The sequence below is a fragment of the Talaromyces rugulosus genome, chromosome VI (assembly GCF_013368755.1).
Source record: "Talaromyces rugulosus chromosome VI, complete sequence".
NCBI classification, from domain to species: Eukaryota; Fungi; Ascomycota; class Eurotiomycetes; order Eurotiales; family Trichocomaceae; genus Talaromyces; species Talaromyces rugulosus.
Window position 1 is genome coordinate 1,115,634 of NC_049566.1, and position 18,803 is coordinate 1,134,436.

General features: G+C 48.5%; 6 protein-coding genes across 6 annotated transcripts; 3 read left to right on the forward strand and 3 right to left on the reverse strand.

The window, feature by feature from the left end:
* Nucleotides 1-199: 199 nt before the first annotated feature.
* Nucleotides 200-1,895, forward strand: TRUGW13939_10738 (uncharacterized protein; the record flags this gene model as incomplete). The annotated part of the gene is made up of 4 exons (XM_035493848.1): nucleotides 200-531; nucleotides 595-1,105; nucleotides 1,165-1,656; nucleotides 1,713-1,895. The coding sequence occupies 4 exons, from the start codon at nucleotides 200-202 to the stop codon at nucleotides 1,893-1,895; spliced, it is 1,518 nt and encodes a 505-aa protein (XP_035349741.1).
* Nucleotides 1,896-3,401: 1,506 nt separating this feature from the next.
* On the forward strand, nucleotides 3,402-4,785 carry TRUGW13939_10739 (uncharacterized protein; the record flags this gene model as incomplete). Its single annotated transcript, XM_035493849.1, has 3 exons — nucleotides 3,402-3,468; nucleotides 3,531-3,679; nucleotides 3,733-4,785. 3 exons carry the CDS (start codon nucleotides 3,402-3,404, stop codon nucleotides 4,783-4,785), a joined length of 1,269 nt encoding a protein of 422 aa, XP_035349742.1.
* A 244-nt stretch (nucleotides 4,786-5,029) lies between these two features.
* TRUGW13939_10740 (uncharacterized protein) lies at nucleotides 5,030-6,859 on the reverse strand (the record flags this gene model as incomplete). Its single annotated transcript, XM_035493850.1, has 5 exons — nucleotides 5,030-6,141; nucleotides 6,180-6,198; nucleotides 6,269-6,355; nucleotides 6,406-6,506; nucleotides 6,565-6,859. 5 exons carry the CDS (start codon nucleotides 6,857-6,859, stop codon nucleotides 5,030-5,032), a joined length of 1,614 nt encoding a protein of 537 aa, XP_035349743.1.
* An 885-nt stretch (nucleotides 6,860-7,744) lies between these two features.
* TRUGW13939_10741 (uncharacterized protein) lies at nucleotides 7,745-10,562 on the reverse strand (the record flags this gene model as incomplete). Its single annotated transcript, XM_035493851.1, has 3 exons — nucleotides 7,745-7,784; nucleotides 7,845-9,452; nucleotides 9,511-10,562. The coding sequence occupies 3 exons, from the start codon at nucleotides 10,560-10,562 to the stop codon at nucleotides 7,745-7,747; spliced, it is 2,700 nt and encodes an 899-aa protein (XP_035349744.1).
* Nucleotides 10,563-11,452: 890 nt separating this feature from the next.
* TRUGW13939_10742 (uncharacterized protein) lies at nucleotides 11,453-14,333 on the reverse strand (the record flags this gene model as incomplete). The annotated part of the gene is made up of 2 exons (XM_035493852.1): nucleotides 11,453-13,580; nucleotides 13,642-14,333. The coding sequence occupies 2 exons, from the start codon at nucleotides 14,331-14,333 to the stop codon at nucleotides 11,453-11,455; spliced, it is 2,820 nt and encodes a 939-aa protein (XP_035349745.1).
* Nucleotides 14,334-15,683: 1,350 nt separating this feature from the next.
* On the forward strand, nucleotides 15,684-16,869 carry TRUGW13939_10743 (uncharacterized protein; the record flags this gene model as incomplete). Its single annotated transcript, XM_035493853.1, has 3 exons — nucleotides 15,684-15,778; nucleotides 15,834-16,210; nucleotides 16,265-16,869. 3 exons carry the CDS (start codon nucleotides 15,684-15,686, stop codon nucleotides 16,867-16,869), a joined length of 1,077 nt encoding a protein of 358 aa, XP_035349746.1.
* Nucleotides 16,870-18,803: the final 1,934 nt, after the last annotated feature.

Consider the following 18,803-nt stretch of genomic DNA (forward strand, 5'->3'; position numbering starts at 1 on the left):
ATTAACTGGCCCCTACATGATCAGGACCCGTGTAGGGGCCGGTCACTCGAGCTGAATCGATTTATAACATATTTTTAGACTGTCGGGGTCACGTGACAATTATCCCGTATCTTATTAGAAAGTCCCGCCCCTTCCGATAATTGTCCACTTGTCAATCTGCATAATCTCTCGAAATCTTCGCATTGCCGTGGGAAATGCAATGATGGAAGTCTATGAAACGCAACAGGTCCTCGCGGACTCCCTGGAAGCACTGTCCAGTTTGTTTCATCGCGTGCCTGGTTCCGCCATCTTTCTCCGTTACGTTAAATCTAGTTACCAAAACGACCCCGTTCGTTCGGCAGTGGAACTGTTCCTCTTCTTGTTTGCTGTTCGCTACCTTCTTGCGCCCAAGTACTCTACCAAACCCGGTATTGTGAAACTTTCCGAAGAAGAGATTGACGATCTCGTCGACGATTGGACCCCGGAGCCCCTTGTGGCCAGTCCTACCGCTCTGGAAAGAAATGAGGTCGAGAAGAGAACAGTCATTGTAGGGTAGGTTTTAAAAAAGGAAGCAGGGAAGATTTGTTCATTACTGACGTTTCCCGTGACAACCAGACCAACCGGTCCCAAGGTGAAATTGTCCAACGGCCGCACCGTTACCAACCTCGCCTCTTATAACTTTTACAATTTTACCTCCAACGAAACGCTCAAGGAAAAGGCGATTCAGACGCTACGCACGTATGGTGTTGGTCCCTGTGGACCTCCGGGTTTCTACGGTACCCAAGATGTGCACATGAAGACCGAAGCAGACGTCGCGGCCTTTTTGGGAACAGCGGCGTGTATCATTTATGCACAGGCCTTTTCGACCGTTTCCAGTGTTATCCCCGCCTTTTCAAAGCGTGGAGACATCATTGTGGCCGACAAGGGAGTCAGTTACGCGATTCGCAAGGGTATTCAGATTTCGCGCAGTACTGTGCGATGGTACGAACACAACGATATGGAAGATCTCGAGCGTGTGCTGGAAAAGGTGACTCGGGAGCAAGCGCGGAAGCCATTGACCCGTCGGTTTATTATCACCGAAGGTCTCTTTGAATCTTATGGTGATATGATAGACCTTCCCAGAGTTGTAAGTGGAACAGCCGCCGCCGCCTTTTGTGTCGAAAGAGATGCTGACCCTTTAAACAGGTCGAACTGAAATTCAAGTACAAGTTCCGCCTTCTTTTGGACGAGACCTGGTCCTTTGGAGTCTTGGGTCGCAACGGAAGGGGTGTCACTGAGCACCAGAATGTCGACCCTACTGAAATTGATATGATTGTTGGTTCTTTGGCCGGCCCTGTCATTGCAGGTGGCGGCTTCTGTGCTGGAAGCGAAGAAATCGTGCACCACCAGAGGATTTCGGCATCGGCATATACCTTCTCTGCCGCTCTCCCCGCTTTGTTGTCGACTACCGCGAGTGAGACTATCACTATGATGCAAAGCAATTCGGACCTTTTCGTTCAGCTTAGATCCAACATCAAAACGATGTGGTCTCAGATCGACCCGCGCAGTGACTGGGTATACTGCACAAGCGCGCCTGAGAATCCGATCATGATTTTGGCAATTAAGCCAGAGGTGGTTTCATCTAGAAGACTGTCCGTTGAGGACCAACAGTCCTTGCTCCAGGATGTTGTTGATGAGGTGCGTTTTTATTCCCTTTCCTTTGCTATCTCACCTTGCTAACAGACAAACCACAGACATTGGCAAATGGTGTTCTCATTACTCGATTAAAGTCTCTGCCTGACAATGTCGAGCCGAAGCAGCACGTCCTGCCGGCGCTCAAGGTCTGCCTGACAACGGGCCTGAGCAAGCGAGAAGTCGAAAAGGCTGGCACGATCATTCGACATGCAATTACGAAGGTGCTGAGCAAGAAGCGCTAGTAATTTTTATCGTTCGACTTTCTTTTTTCCGAGTGTATTCTTAACCTTTTGCTAGATGACTTGTTGTCTTTGTACATGATCAACCTCGCGGCACTGCTAGCCATCGGTCAATTTTGTTTAACCTGTCCGAGGGGCTGGGCGTCGGAGGATACGACCTAGTTCATCTTTTCTCGCGTATATTATTAGAATAGATAGTTTTAATCCTAGTGACGGTACATGAAATGCCACACTTTACTATTTTTGATCGCATATTTAGGGCTGTTGCTACGTCATCACGCATTCAAGCCCTGGCTACATGTATGTCTTAACAAGGAGGACCAGATTAGAACTACTATTTGGCCGAGTTATTCCGACACTACCGTAGCGGAGGAGCTCACCTCTACTCTTGATGAAATCCGTCAAGCGGTTGGTAACTACATTTTCCGAATTACACACAACTCTTAGAGGCAGGATTTCTGCTTCTTCCCCGGCTACGCGATCTCGCCGCTGCTCTCCCCGTTGTTCAAACAGTCGTAGAACAGTTCGTTCATCCTGCAACACGTTGAAGTGAAACAGGGTGTCTGAGGCGTAGTGCCATCCGTCGCTGTCAGAGGCACCGCTGCAAGGTTGTTTGAATACCCGACAAGTTTTGAGGACTACCTGGCTATCAACTTCGTAGGCTTTACCAGAAGCGCCGACTCCCAGTATTTCCAAACCAGATTGAGGCTGAGGCTATATGGTATAGGTGTCGCAGTTCGAAGAGGCGGTGCCAACTGGGACGTTAGCCTCAAGATCATCACGCTTTCCATATTCTCTGATCAATGGCTAGGATATACTAGACAAGATGCCAAATAGGCCATAAATGATGTATCGCAATGTAACCTGTATGGTAGAGTAACATTTCGAGAAGTATACCAAAATTCCATAGGTGCCATGAAACAAAGAAGATTTGGGGTAGGTGGTAATTTAGGAAGGAAATCTAGAACCTCGGAAAATTATATTACCGGTACTTTTTATAATGCAAAAATCTAATGTAGTAGACTACAGGTACATAACTAGTAATATTGTCCAAAAGTGCCACATTCCAAAGCATCATTCTCCATAACCGAGGTATTTCCCAATTGGGCAAGCTGTAGCCCGGTCAACATCCTTGCATTTTTTCTCGCTTTCTCTTGTCATTTACCAAGACTCGATGTCTAAACCAGGCATGATTGATGAAGGGGGAAGTGAGACATCTAAATAAGATTGGCAAACAAAACGACATAGGGAAAAGCGATTGAATGCGCCACACGCTTGGGCCGTTCTTCCGAATTAGGAAATATTTTTCAAACATTGTTTATCCCTTTCCGCATTTAAATGAGACAAAAAATAATAAGTACGTAGTAGTACTCCAAGTGGCTTTAGATTCCCTTTTTCGATGGTGAGATCTGCTGGTAACGGTAGGAGTAAAAATTTCTATCTTTTGTCTTTTGAGTAATCCGAGTTTAAAAACGGTTTCCGACTCACAAGAGTCTCAAATTGCTCGAAATGAAGTACAGTGGCTTGGGACTCGGAGTCATAGCCCTGCTTCATTCTGTTCACGGACATGTGCACTGTACGTCTCTTTCAACCATTTGAGTTTGAGTGAGGTTAACCAAGAGTCTCTCACCTGAATAGATAATGCAAATCACCTTTCCCAGCGCGCGTCGGAGACCGTATCTTGTCCAAAGGAGAAGATAACAAACACAGTCATCGTGCATATCAATCAATCGGGGCGAACCTTGAGCATCGAGACGCAGTCGGCCAGACCACCCGTGACCTCCGTTGTCAGTTTTCACACTCTCTCCTGAAATCCGAATCTAACTTGAAGGAAAAGTAGAACTCTCAAAATGCATCACCATCACCGCCCCAAGCCAGAGTCATTGTTCAAAGCGGCACTACTTTGCCGACACCCACTGCAGAAGTAATATCCCCCGGCCCTGAGCAGCAACAAAACTTGCCTGTGCCGGGTTTCACGCCACCGATTGATACGCATGGAATAAATGGCATAGATGATGATGATGATGTAAACAATATCAACGATAGCAGTGACACGAACTCGTTCGACATCCTTTTCCCTTCACACGGCAAAAATGTGCAGCGAAACAAGTACGGCATCTCCTACTCCCCATACAACGCGGGGGGCGGATGTAAAGGACAAAAAGAAGTCGACCACGACATCAAATCTCTCCGGCAATACTCTCTGCTTCGAATCTACGGAGTCGACTGCAACCAAGCACGCACTGTCACTAAAGCTGCACGGGAAAACAACATGAAAGTGTTTGCAGGGGTCTTCAATATCGCAAATCTCGACCAAGACTTGCAAGAAATCATCGATGTCGCAGACGGAGACTGGTCTCTCTTCCACACCATATCGGTCGGCAATGAGCTCGTCAATCGAGCACAGAATTCGGCGGCGGAGGTGGCCGGTTCTGTCAATGCTGCGCGCAACAAGCTTCGACAGGCTGGATATCAGGGTCCTGTTGTCACGGTGGACACGTTCAATCAAATCATCGAGCACCCGGAGTTGTGCGAAGCGTCGGATTACTGCGCAGCCAACTGCCATGCGTTTTTCGATTCGACGCAAACACCCGAGAATGCGGGTTCGTATGTGCATGATCAAGCACGCCAAGTGTCAGAGGCTGCTGGAGGGAAGAAGGTCATCATCACTGAGTCAGGATGGCCGTATGCAGGCACGCCGAATGGTAATGCCATACCGTCTCGACCGAATCAAGAGGCTGCGTTGCGCAGTCTGCAGAAGAGTTTCCCAGACGGTGGCCTGATTTTATTCAGCGCGTTTGACGATAAGTGGAAATCTGATGATGCCGGCACGTTTAATACGGAGAAGTTTTGGGGAATTACCGAGTTGGGAGACACGATTAATTTCAGATAGATAACAAAATTTTAAAGAGTCAATTGTTTTTTGGATTTGATTTGTATGTATGTATTGCCTTGATTTATGGCGCACAATGCCATGATTTGCATCCAGTTGTCGAAGATTATAATGGGGCCAGGGGAATATCGTGGCGAAGCAGTGCAAGAACATCCATACACTTGAAACGACGGGTATTTCCACTTCTTAGCATAGTTCACACGCAAAAGCCTGACAGCGTATATTCTAGTCAAGGCGCAAAAGGCTAAGCATTCTCTACTTCTTCGCCCATGGATTGCTCGGTAGATGGTTTTTGACCATGCCGCCATCGCCGCGTCTTTGGCGGCTCTGGTTTGACACCCGGTTTCACAGAAGAGCCATCGACTGTGGCTGCAGCTGGCATAGGATGTGCTGATCGTCTCGGGGGAGGTAGTGCTGGCGCAGGCCGGGATGTCGACCTCGCCATAGTCGATACTGATGATGCCAAAGAATTCTCACCGGAGTTTTGCCTGTCTATAGACGTTGCAGGTTTCTGCTCCGATTCAACAGCAAGTTTCTCACCTCCACCTTCATCTTCTTCTCGTGCCTGCTGGCCTCTCGTACGCCTTGCTCTGGGAGGCTCTGGTTTTTGCTTCGTTCGAACGGATAAAATGGCTTCAAACGACTGGTCTGATGACCTAGTATCCTTACGGCTTGGAGTCATTACTCCAGGTTTCTCATTCTGAGCGGCTACTTCCATAACGCTCAAGGTGGACGCGCTGGCTGGTTCCAAATGCATTCCAAGTCTTTCTGCTTGGTGACGACTAAAACTAGATGGAGTGGTCGGTGACCTTGAATTCATCAACGTGGGCGAGAGAGTAGCAGAGTCCGGAGATGCAGCGAGGACGGTGTTATCCTCGTCGGATTCCTTGATTCCGACTATAGAAATTCCCGTGCCATCTGACGCACCTTCTTCTTCTTCTGCTGGAAGTGTTTCAGAAGTAGACACTGGTTTCGGGTCCCGTAGCCACTCGACTTGGCTACACCGGGCGACAAGCCTTTTGGTGGTTTCATCAGCCTCGGCGAAGTGTAATATTCTCTCATAATCATCTTCCTCGCCATCAAACTGGCTGTGAACCAGGAGACCGAGCGTTCGCCTAATTTCGTCTTTCTTATAGTGCGGAGGGTGTTGAAGCTGAGTATGGGCAAGTAGAGGATAGAAAACACGCAAGTATGTGTGTCGCAAAGCCACGGAATCCTCGGGGAGATCTAGCAGATTTCGGATGAGGATATCAACGAGCACTCGTAGATCATTTGTGTAGAAGTATTCATAAGTGGATGGGGTTGTGAAAATGAGATAGAGAAGCTTCAAGGTAAGAAGTTGCAAGGAAGTCTCGCCTGTTAAGAAAAAAAGTCAGCTTGCTATTTGAAATCACGCATAGAAGCGTTCCCTGCCTTCTCGATTGAGTAGTAAAATGATATTCTCGCCGAAAGTTTTGTAAAAATATCCATGCATGGCGAGAACTTTGATCACTTTATTCGTCGGTGGGCTGGAAGATGCCCCTGAGACAGGGTCATGTGCTGAAACCATAAATTGTTCATTTAAAACCAGCTGCACGCTTATTAGCATAAGACTCGTCTATTGTATGTTCTGGGACTCACCAAAACTCGAATTACATGATAGTGGTATGGGTCATTGGCGTCGTTAGATAGTCCCTCGATGATCTCGAAGAGGTACTTTACGAACTCATCTTCCACGAGCACTATCATAATTGTTCAGCCAACCATTTTTTCCAAGCACAACGATCTCAAAGGGCTTACCCAGGTCCTCTATCTTCACCCTCTGGATCCTAGACATCTCGTAGAGCAGGTCCATCAAGAGACGATGAAGACCAGCTCCATCATCAATGTCCGGGCTCTGAGACCGCACAAGCTCTAGTAACCTTGAAAAACAGCCCTCCTCATTCATAAGCTGGAAAGTGGTATCGCTATGTCGTCCGTCAAAAAGCAGAAACGCTGCCATGAAATGCAAGGTATCCGAATCATCCTCCTGATTTGTATAAACCGATAAGATCCCATCAGCCAAATGACAATTCAACTCGATCCAGATTCGCATCTTTAACTTTCAGCCATGAACGTACTTGTAGTAAACTGTATATTATCTGCCGTCGAATATAGTCCGTGTGCTCGGCGAAGAGACTCGACGAAAAGAGCTTGTATGAACAGCGAGAGATATCGTATTCGTTATTGAGAAATTCATCTGTTAAATTCCAAAGTTTAGCCATGAAATTAATGGGATTGTACGGTTTCTGGACAGAGCAGCAAATCGGACAGGTGTCGTACTTTTGAACTTGGAGCCGAGGCCAAGATAGTCTCGCAGAGCATTGTCGATAAGAGCGTGTGAGTCGCATGATCTGGATACTATAATATCCAACTCTAGTAACACATAAATAAATAAAAGTAAGCAACCAGCCAGATCAACAAAAACGAATTCAGGTGCGGGCAGTAAAAGAGACAAAAGCCCAAGGGAGAAAAAAAAGGTACCCACCATCCCAGAATTGCTGTTCATTTTCCACGCTGTCTGAGACTTCTTCCAGATCCATGACCTCCTGATCAAGGCGCTTCCCCAATTCAAGAGCGCATTCGTTTCATTTCCTGGTGGTTATGGGCGTATCTCCAGGGAACGAGGGGCGCGGCAGTGACGTTGTCGAGGCTGTCTCACCGCCCGCGCCTTATCAGATCGGATGATGCCGACGCCTTGCCGATCTTGTTTGTTTACCTGTAGGTAGTACTATATACCTTATTTGAATAATTAATATGAAAATAATTCAATTACAATCTTTCGTATTTCGAAATATTTACAATACAACCAAACAGTCCTTATAATGTCCAAATGAAGCCAAAAACAAGGCCAACGCAAAAGATCAGATCGTAATTTGTATATCCAAAAAGGCTGGGTAAACAACAACGACTCAAGGCATTGCTAAAATACATCAGTCTCTTAAGAGATTGGTCTCTTCAACGGGTGGGCCTCAGTGTTTCTGTTTGATGTTTATTAGCATTCTGACCATCAAGCGTAGGGGGTTTCTAGTAGAACCTACAGAACATAGTCATCCAAACTGACAACGCTTGGGTCGCTGAATAGCAGGTAAAAGTACTTTAGAGTCTCTGCTAGCCAAAAGGACTCCATCTCGTTGCTGAAAACAGGTGCTGAGCTTGTAACGTCGGTGATCGCAGAGGCGGCAATATCAGTCCGGCAGTGTTGAACAATTGCTTCAAACATCTTCCAGCCTTTCTCTCTCCAGTAGTCATCTCCCGTAAGTCGGAACATGATAAAGACGGACTCGATGGCCTCGGGACGTAGTATGTATTTTCGTGATGGAATTTTGGTAAGACCCTTCGGGATTCGCTCTTCCTTGACCCGGCGGTCTACATAGTCTTTATGTGAGATGACCGTGGGTTTGGGAGGAGCTTGAAAGCCCGAGTCCTCCACATTTGACGCTGGTTTGCCAAGCTCTGTCCTATCCGTAATAGCTTCAGTCGCCGTAACATATGCGTGTTCATCATCACCCGTACTGGTATCAGTGAGGCCAGCGCGCTTAACGTTCTTATTAACGTTCTTAGATGGATAAACCTCTGGTGTGTTGGTATCCTGCGTCGCAACCGAGTTAGCAACGCTGAGTTTATCCTGCCGAGATTTCTCAAATGCCTCTTTCGCGTCTTTCAGTTGTAGCTGGTACCAATTTTCGGCTTTGTTAATTCGGTCTTTTTCGTTCGGGTCCATTATATCCAAATATTTGGTCTCATTCCACGGGCAAGAAAGAGGATCGTCACAGGACAATATTTCGAAGCCTTCAGGCATGATGCCTGTGGTTGTGGATTCGTAAGCCCATACACAACCGTCGGTCAGTTTGGCTGCAATGTCCATGTCGCCCTTTAGCCCAAATAGCTTTGCTCCGACAGCAAACATACCACCGGCGAAGCAGGTAAGATGAGTTCCTTCGTATTTGTAATTAAGAGATTGCTTTTGTGGATTGGAAGCGTCGTCGGAAACCGTTACTTTCGCCAGAAAGCGAATGTCTCTAGGTTCTTCGATCATAGGCCGGAATAGAAGCGTTTCACGTACGGCCTGCATAGAAGACTCGTAGAGGGTCCGGTATTGGTCGTTGAGCCCTCCAAGGAGCATGTATTCCTTGGGCAAGTACTCATAGGTCGAGTCTGCTTGGCCGCCAAGACCGAACTCATCAGCTGTCGCGCCAGGAGGAGAGGCTAGACCTTGTTGCACACATTCCTTTTTGGGAAACGGGTTTGAGGTCGTGGCTTGGCCAGTTTCTGTGTCATAGTTTGCAGGTTCAGCATTAGCTGCGAGTCCCAAACTGCGTTTGTTCATGTTTTTGATTGTGCCCACAACGCCGGGCGTAGGTTTTGGCAGATTTGGAGCTTCCTTTTTGGCCAAATTCGGGAAAGAGGGTCTGCTAACAACATTGCTGGCTTTCTTGCAACCAGAAGCGTCTAGTAACAGTGGCCATAGGCCAGGAATCCTTGTATCATCTTGTGCAGCCTCCAGAGCGTTAGTAACACGCGCTATCGCGTCATAGTACTTGTCTTCTTTGGTCAGTTGAGCAAGGCGCGTGAATTCTACCGAGAGGGAGCCGAGTTCTGCCATTACGACACGGGTATCTGCGCGGTGAGGCTGAGATACATAGTCCCTGCAGAGAAAGAATGTGTTAGCATATCTCAGTTTCAAAGTATATAAATGCAGCTTACGGTGCCCAGTGGTAGTAAGTGACTGGCATTCGGTTCGGCGTATCAAAGGAACCGATCAGAATCTCGGCCAATTCAACCGCCTTATCCAAGAGAACCTTGTATTTACCGCCGGAAATATCGTATGCGCCGAGGAGACCGCCCAGATACCGAATTACAGTCTCAAAAAGTGGAATGTCTTTTCTGAAACTGGTTGTGAAATCGATCTTCTTGACCTCCTCCACAGCAGCAGCGAACTCTTCTTCTAATTCCATAATCCAAAGCGTGTCCAAAGTATCAACAAGAGTTGCACCCCAACCGGCGAATGGGTCTCGAAAACCACCGCTGACAGGTCTGACCTCGTCATGACCAAGAGCCTCCTTTGTGTAACCTTTCCATGCATGCACAAACTCGGCTTTGATGGCTGAGAGTCTTTGAGTACGTTTAAGAGATTCGGCTGAAGATTCGTCCTTGACTGCGGCCTGGAGTTTGGGTAGCGTCTTTGAAGAGCCAGATGGGAGCCTGATGAGGTCTGCAGCAGCGACGGGAAAGTGTTCGGGGAGCCTTTTCCAATGCGGCTTAGATAAGTCGTTCGAAGGAAGATTGACTTCAAGCCGGCTCTGCCCACTGGCACCAAATCTCTCGTCCTCTTCGATAATCGAGACCTGTTTCTTTGGTATCCCAGTATCCAGTCTGTCGGCGGCCCCCAGTCCGAGAGATGGCTTTTCCGGGGCTTTATATGGCTTTATCTCGGCCTCGATCGAGTCGGTCTCGACGTTAGTCGGCTGTTGCTTGTTGACCGGGGGCTTCGGCGGCGAATCAACGGGCTTCTCGGCATGAATTCGATCATTTATTCTGTCGTTGCCAGGATTGTTGTAGTTGTTGTTTGAGGGGGAGAACCCATGAGAGGAAGAAGAATCGCCGTTCTGGCTCGGCGGCGGGATTTTTAGCGCGGGTATTGAATTCGAGGCGGTTTCGGTGCTCGACCATTCGCGGGACCGTACAAACTGCAAAAATGCCAGGCCAAGGATGACGCTGAATATGAGGAAGACCCGATATCTGCGAGTTCGAAGCATGATCGGCAATCGGCCCGTCGCGCGAGGACGGAGGAAAGGGATAAAGGGCGTGTTGGTGAGCTAAATAAAGGTGGTTGCGCGCCTCGATCAGTAGTGCATCAACATGGGGGTTTCGCCTGGACGACAGCCGCGAGACCAACAGCCACCGATATTTCCACGCAGTTGTTGTCGTCTTGAGATAGTCTCGACGACGGCATTGATGACACGAAACACACAAAGGGGAGCGCAGGACAGCAGCCAGTCGAGCACTGCTTTCTTGGCCAACACAGGAGGAGACAGCCAAGGACGGCCCGCCGAGCCATAGTCACTAGTGGATGCGGCTGGCGCGACCGGCCAATGAACAGGCACAGTCCCACAAAACCGGCAGCACAGAACAAATGACCCAACGCAGCCAATGGCAGCTCCTGTAGGCGGGTATGAGTTAAGCCTGTTGCATGCTGGCACGAGTGTGCTATGTGTATTTTGGTCTACTATTTTATTTGCGTCTATAATACTAACTAGTACTACGCACTATGTAGTAGTAAGTGATGTCGGCACTGTCCGGAGCTGCGAGCGGCTAGTCCCGATTGGGGCTTCCCCGCATCCCCCGCAGCCAATAACCCACCGGCATTATAGACCCATCCGGACCACATGACACAACCTTATCTTTTCCGTACGAGACTGTTACATGGCCGCCCGAGCTAGCTAGCCCTAAGCCGGCTCTAGGATAAGCCGCAAGCGCCTCAAAAGTCCCTATGTTACCTGGGTTTTTTCCTATTTTTGCTCTTTCTTCTTTTCGGGGTCCTTTCTCCATGACACACTGGAAATTGTTCTATTGCTGCTAACAAAATATGCTCACACAGATAATAATATAGTGGTATCAGAAGCGTCTGGTATGATAACCAGCCCATTTAGATGCCAACCGCGGCCCCGCCTCCTCTGCCTTCATTGTTGGCCTTCTGGAACTGCTGGATCAGGCCAAGAACGCCACCAGGCCCCTTGACTACCGCCTCCACTTCCTCGCCTTCCTCTACACTGTCACTGTCATCCGCCTCGCCCGCGAGATTTATGCGCCAGGATCCCTCCAGGTTGTTGTCACTCGTCGCAACAGCCCCGGTGGAATCGTCGCCTGCTCGACCAGACTGGCCTATAAGATCCTTTTGAGGGCTTTGGGCGGTGAACGACTCTTTGACTCCTTCCATTGCATCAGTTCCAGTAGGAGCTGGAAGAGGTTTATGGAAACGGCCCTGAGGTCCATTTCGGTTCGTAGCACGGATCCCGGATGCAGATGGCTGGTGATGAGGGTCAAGAAGCATCGAGTGGAGAGGTGAGCCAGGTGCTGGAGGACCTCCAAATCGTGACGCCCGCATCGTAGAATGAGCTCCCATCATCGGCGCTTGTCGGACATGCGGTGTCAACTCAGTACGATCTACGCGAGGAGTCGCATCAACTTCGGGTGTCGAACCCAGTGCAGGGAAAGATGGAGGTGGGTGGAATCGTCGCCGCGCTCCGGGGCCACCACCAGCACGAGGATTTGCTCCGTAGCTGTCCAAGAACCCATAGTAGGAAGCCAGCATTTTCCCGTCTTTGGTTGAAAAGTAGTCGTCTCGTAGGTCTTTTGCTGGACGGTTTTGCCGGGCGGTGCCATTGCCAGGGCCCGCGTTGGTTCCTTTTTTGAAATCAAAGACAGCAAACGAGCATACGTAGCCTAGTCCGTCCACGTGAACGGTAAACTCACGGAAGAAATCAATCAAGCGATCACTGCACTTTGGGAGACTAAACCAGAGGACAAATGGAGTGAAAAGTATGCTAAGAATTTCCTCGAGGAATATGACGATTTTCATCTGGTACAACATAGCGAATTCTTGTCTCACTTCGTCACTATGCAGTCGCCCTGTCCAGTGTCCAGGCCGGTAGTGGATAAAGTCTGTCACCTCGACGAGGGCGAACTCGGGGTCGAAAACATCTGTTTCCTCTGGCACCAATCCGCGGGCAACTGCCCAAACGCTACCGAATATCCCAAGATAGAAGAGAACAGTTCGATCTGGGGTAATCTCAAATCCTAAGAAGAGTTCTGGGTCCAAGAGAGATGCCAATGCCAGAACCGATGCAAGCGCTCCGGTAATGAATGCCACGAAACGTGACACTTGCACGGTTTTATCTTTCGGGAACTGGTCAAGGTATCGGCTCGCGAAAGGATAAGACATGTTGATTCGGCGCTGAAAAAGATGCCACAATTCGTTAAATTCACGAAATTTCCACTCGGCAAGGGGTGTATACTGTCGCGATCCGATCTGTGAGGGGTTTTTTTGATATTCGTTGAAATATCTGAAAAAATAATGCATCATGGAGTAGATGACGATGAAGGGAGCGACCAAAACATTCATAATGCCGGCGAATATAAACCGCCTTCGCAAGCCTTCGCTCAGAGCCCTTCGGTGTGTGTCTCTGAGGAAGAGCGGTCGTACCTGGCCCTGCTCATTGAAAACATAGTCCATAATGCACATATTCAGATTCCATTCAAGAGTGCGGGAAAAAAGCTGCCGATTCCGCAGGAATGGGACAGGCAGAGTGAGATCCAGAACTTCTTTGTTGAATAGAGCTATTAAATAATTCTCTTTTCGCATAAGTCGATTGGCGATATCATGTGCATCCATGCGTTGCTTAGACTGACTACCCATGAATTTGCGATGTCGGGCAGAAATGCCCGCGGCCGTGGATGGGTTGGAGTCTCTCAAAGCCATTAATCGACTAACGACTTCTTGCCACGATATTGTCTGTATCTCTGGATCGGAAATTTTTAGCAAATAAAGGTAAAAATCATGCATGTGCCGTAGCCTCCGAACGTCTAAAATAAATTCAATGAGCTTGCCGATCCAGAAAAAGGTAAAAAGCCATAGAAACAGCGTTGTTGATGCGGAAATCTTGGTCATGCATTTCGGCACCAAGATCTCATCCAAAGCTTTGCTATTTCGGACGTTGCTATAGTTCACGCAACTTGACAAGAAAGTTGTGAAGCCGACCACGAATGCGAGAGTCCTAGGTTCAGTCAGCACATTCTTCGACAGCTCAAGGAACTAGATATTGAAGAAAGACATACAGTAAATTGAGTGCTCGGCTTAGTAGGATAGAACTGATGCCGTTTCCAAGGTAGTAGATGTACACCTCTTTAAGAAAATTGTCCAAATTTTCAACATTTGCCCACCTCCACATGGCTTTATCCTTCGAGCTTGCAGATACCATGCCCGAGATCCCACCTAGGCGTCGTGCTCCCGAAATAATAGGCGGTGGTAAGAAGGAATTATTGTCCCGTCTTGCTTCCCAGCGATTCGGCGAGATGCCAGATGATGGGCCGTCGCCAGGGAAAGAATCGCGCTCATCGTCAATCTGGTGGGGAGGTGCAGGAGGGTTGGGCATATCCTCCAAGTCTTGCCCTTCTATTAGCAGAGAGGCAGGAACGTCATCGTCTCCCTCATCGACTCCAATTCGTCGCGAAGCCTGCATCCAACGTGGCCGCGATGGGCCCGCCCCCGGCCCCGTCCATCCTAAGCGTGACTTGTTTGGACGTCTTTGTCCCAAGAAAGCAGTGCTTTGTGTTGTAACCTGACTGTCGGCAACATCGTCCGGGTTATAATCGTGGAGAGAATCGTGGAGGTTCTCTTCATCAAGAGCCATAGCAGCGCGTTCTTCGGCATCGGAATCGGAAGCTTCGTCGTCGTGTCTGATAGCTTCGTATATCGAAGGGGAGCCGGTCGAGGGGAGAATCCGCGACAACATATTGGAGTTCATCATGGTCGATTATAGTTGATAGCAGCCAGCTGCTTATCACTTCATGACGGCCGGCGTTGCCACAGCAGCTTCACCGAAGAGTAACGGGAAGAATAGACGGCGAGATAGCTGGTAAAAGGTCACAAGAGTACTCGGTAGAGGGCGTCAGAAGCATATAGGAGGGGAGGGTATGACCAGCTTCATTTCCCCTCGTGATCGAAACTAGCTTATCCGCGAGCTGCTGATGATCTCGTCTCGTCCAGCAGGAGCCGACAGCTGACGACAGCCGCGCGCTAAGCCACACATGGACTAGTGCATTTATGCATACGAGCTAGTCCTCTATGGGGCTAGGATGTTGTATGCAGATTCTATTGGTCAGAAAGACGGTGGGTCCTGGTTCTTCATCATCAACATTATTTAATAATCAGACTCAACACTGATTATTCACGATTCACAGTGGCTGCTGATGACAAGGCTATGGTAGTTAACCTTTGCCTGCTTCGATATTTTCAATGTATACAGGTCACATAGGGAAACAGACAGCTTCACTGCTGGATAGAATGAGGCCTCTGCAACAGCCGTGGATGAGTTGCCAGTATGCCCACTGTGAGGTTCTCAGTAGCGACAGAGTTCCTCGATGACCTTTATTATTGTCCTGAAAAATGAGAAGGTGCAACGAATTCTTCAGCTGCACCTCGTACAATGGCATTAACTCTGCGAAGCAGTCTATACGAAGCACACATCAACACCACCAGTCCAACAACTCACTACGACGGCCTCTGTTTAGGTACACTGGTGACTTTACATACCATGGGTCGCCTTGTATTCTCAGGGTTTACTATTGAATCTTGATGCATAGCTGACATCTTGGGCGATGTAACCAAGTGCTCTTGGGGGCCGACAGCCCACCAATGGCTGGCACCGCGTATTTCCAACACGAATGGGGACGATTCAAGCTTCTCATCCACTTTTATGCATCGACCAATTCTAAGAAACAAGATCTCCATCGGTTTGCATATCGTTATTGTGATCCGTCACTAGCCATGCACGCAGCCACTGGAGTTGATTCTACCCAGAGCAAGTATCAAAATTTTAAAGTCTCCAATCGCCTAGTAGCAGATTTTGTCGATCAGACTTAATCAACAGTGCAACACCCACATGGTAGGATCGTGTGTACATTCCGGCCTTGAATGGAAAGCACTCTCAACTGGGTTGTTAGGATCTAGGTCCATCTTATTGGTCTCAAACCGTGCCTTGAGATGTATACGCATGCAATTTTAAAATCAATATAAAGTTGCCTAGTCCCCTTGGAAATTCGATATCTACGTACTTGCACAAAAAGACCAGCAAGTTGATCAGGCTCAACCACCAAAAATGTCGCTCATTCTGAGTATTTCGTCGCTCCTGTTAGCATCGACCTTGGTGTCTGCCGATGCCACGACTTACGATGTTAACTCTATTTGCACCTGGTTGGTTGCTTCTCGTTATTTTATTGTTGTATTGTCTGCTTCTAACAAGATACAGTGACCAAATGATGCGTTACTACCAGACCTCCATCGCAGGACTCTGGGGAACCACCTACTGGGGCTCTGCAATCCTGATGGCGTCGCTGGCAGATATCTCCTCGCTCGACCCCAGCTACAATAACACTTATTTCAGTGCCTATGCGACGACGTATAGCGACGCCCCTGCCACTGTGGGAAGTGGTTTCATTGACGGCTATTACGACGACGAGGGCTGGTGGGCAAATGCCTGGCTCACTGTCTATGACTTGACCCAGGACCCGGACTATCTGAACATGGCGATTAGCCTCTACAACGACATCGCTGGTGGATACAACACCCCATGTGGCGGGCTTTACTGGTCAAAGGATGACACTTATATTGCATCTATTTCAAATGGTTAGTGGGTCTTTACGGTTACGATGTACAGCATGCTGACAAGTTTGAAAATAGAACTTTACATTACCCTTGCAGCGAGTCTGGCGAATCGTGTGTCTTCCGATCAAGCACAAGGCTACCTTGACGCAGCAACGGCAGGCTGGGACTGGTTCTTCAACATCGGAGTTGTCGGTGAAGACTGGCTTGTGGTCGATGGAGTCAACGTAAGCACTTGCTTACCAGTTGGCATTCAGTACTCGTACAACCAAGGAGTCATTCTCAGCGCTGCCGTCGAGCTATACCAAGCAACAGGAAACGAGACGTATCTGGAGTACGCGGGAAATATTGCCAACGCAACAACCGCAATCAACTCGACTCTCACCGGCGCCAACGGAGTCATCGTCGATTGCCACAATGGGCCCTGCGACACCACGGGAGCCATGTTTAAGGGATCCTTTTTCCGCGGCCTGCGTCAGCTGCAACTCGCCTATCCTCATGACAATTGGGTCAATTATATCGAGACCAATGCTCAATCGCTTTGGAACAATGCGTTGAACGACACTGATGGCCAGTGCAATACAGGTGCAGATTTCTCTGGGCCGATGTCGGCTGTCAATGAAGTCACACAGGGTGCTGCGCTCGACTGCCTTGTTGCTGCATGGGCGGTTACATCAACCTAGGCCTGGCTGGATCCAGCTACTTGCATTTCAAGTCGGTCGGTGAGCCAGCCATGTAGCTACTGGATAACTAACTACCTCACAATAGGTATAGTGTACCTTTATAAGTTTATGCCCCTGCATACATGTAGAATCGCCCACTCCCATGGCTATAAAACTAGACAGCACTTTAGGTTCGCTAGAGGCCAAAACAATGTAGCAAGGTTCTTGCGGTGTGTCCGAATTGGGACAATCAAGACAGAGTTGACTTTCGGCGAGGCCCGTGCCCGTCAAGCTTATATGCAACTGCCGGGTGGGAGGCCGTTCTAGAAGCGTTCCCTACCTTGGCATTTCCAAGGATGTCTCAAGTCTTGGGGAAGACGTGAATCACCGTGCACTATTATGTAGGTAGATCAATAATGTCAACTTATCGATGGGGCTATCGGGCCATCCCACTTGGCTAAAGTTATAGTGTAGTTCATGATCTTGATGGTGATCTCAGACGTAAAATGGCGATTTGTCATGATTTTGGCACTGTCTTTTTTGCGGTATACATGCATATATATGTATGTCATAGATCATTCCCAATCGGTCAAATAACACACCAGCTGTACATATGCAGATGACATTGGCGTAGCTGTGTAGCAATGCTCTAGCGTCAATACTGGGGCTTCGAGGAGTCACTTAATTTCATCCCAACAACTTATTGATACCAATTGATCATTTGATATCCAAGGCATAGATTTCTCCCACATGCACTTATACTCGCGTACATCAATTGATATCAATTGATACACAACGTATATTCATATGCATGTATGCGATCATGCCCTAGAGATCGAGAACCGCCCGCTATGCCGTGGCGACAAATTAATAATCACAAGGCTAAGCCAGCGCATCCAGATGCTGTTACTAGTACTATTACTACTGCCATTATTAATATTATTACTATCACTCCATGTATGACCGGACATCTCCCGGCCGCTCCAACTTTGGCCCCATTCGCCGATAGCTTCTAACCAATTCCGTCTACAACCTTTTGTCTCCCAGATAGCACGCCTGCTGGATGCAAACGATATAAATAATAATTATGAAGCGGAATAATAATTACTAATGCTAAGAGTCGGATGGATTGTTTATGATGGCTATTATAGTGTTTCTTGGCATTATAATAGTAATATCATTTCGTCTGGCGATTTCCGACGCCGTCCAATAGGGCCATTTGCAAGTAGATGCATTGGTGGCAAAACAATCTCAATCAATGGTAGTCCACCCCCCCCTTTTTTTTTTGGTTCGGCAACAAATTAACCTCTGCAAAAGAAGGCAATGGCCGTCGCTCACTGATACCTGAGGCAATTTAATTCTTTTTTTCCCCGAGAGAAGGGAGTGTAATCCGCGCGGCTCAAGTCTCACGACCGGGGGGGGCGAATGGAAACAAAGCTGTCAGTAATAAATAATCCAGGCAAAACTAGCAGCCCTCCACTCGAAGTTGTCAAGTCGTTTAACTAGTAGGTAGCAAGGGCGTTTAGTCGGTCAGTAGTGCCCCCAGCGAGCTGCGTTTCCAGCCAACCAGCCGGCCGGCCTGCTCCCGCAGCGAATCTCCTATCTCCCACAGAGGGAGAACACAACTTCCGTTCCGCCATTACCCTCTCTTCCCTTGGGCCCATGGGCGAACACCACCACCGTCGCTGCACCACCGATCTTCTCTAGCCTGTGCTTGCATTTATATATATATATATATTATACACATAACCGCCTCTCTCGCACCGACGTGCGCCTGTCCAGTGCGTGCCGTTGCGCTCGTGTCGCTCTCTGCGCTCGCCCTCCCCTCCCACGCACCCCCACCCGTGCAAAAGGTGTACTATTAATATACGCCTTTTGCCCTGTGTGCGCCGCTCCCTACGTGCGTTCTATCTATCCCTAGGCCTATCGTGCCTATATCTTGCCGCTGTCAGTAA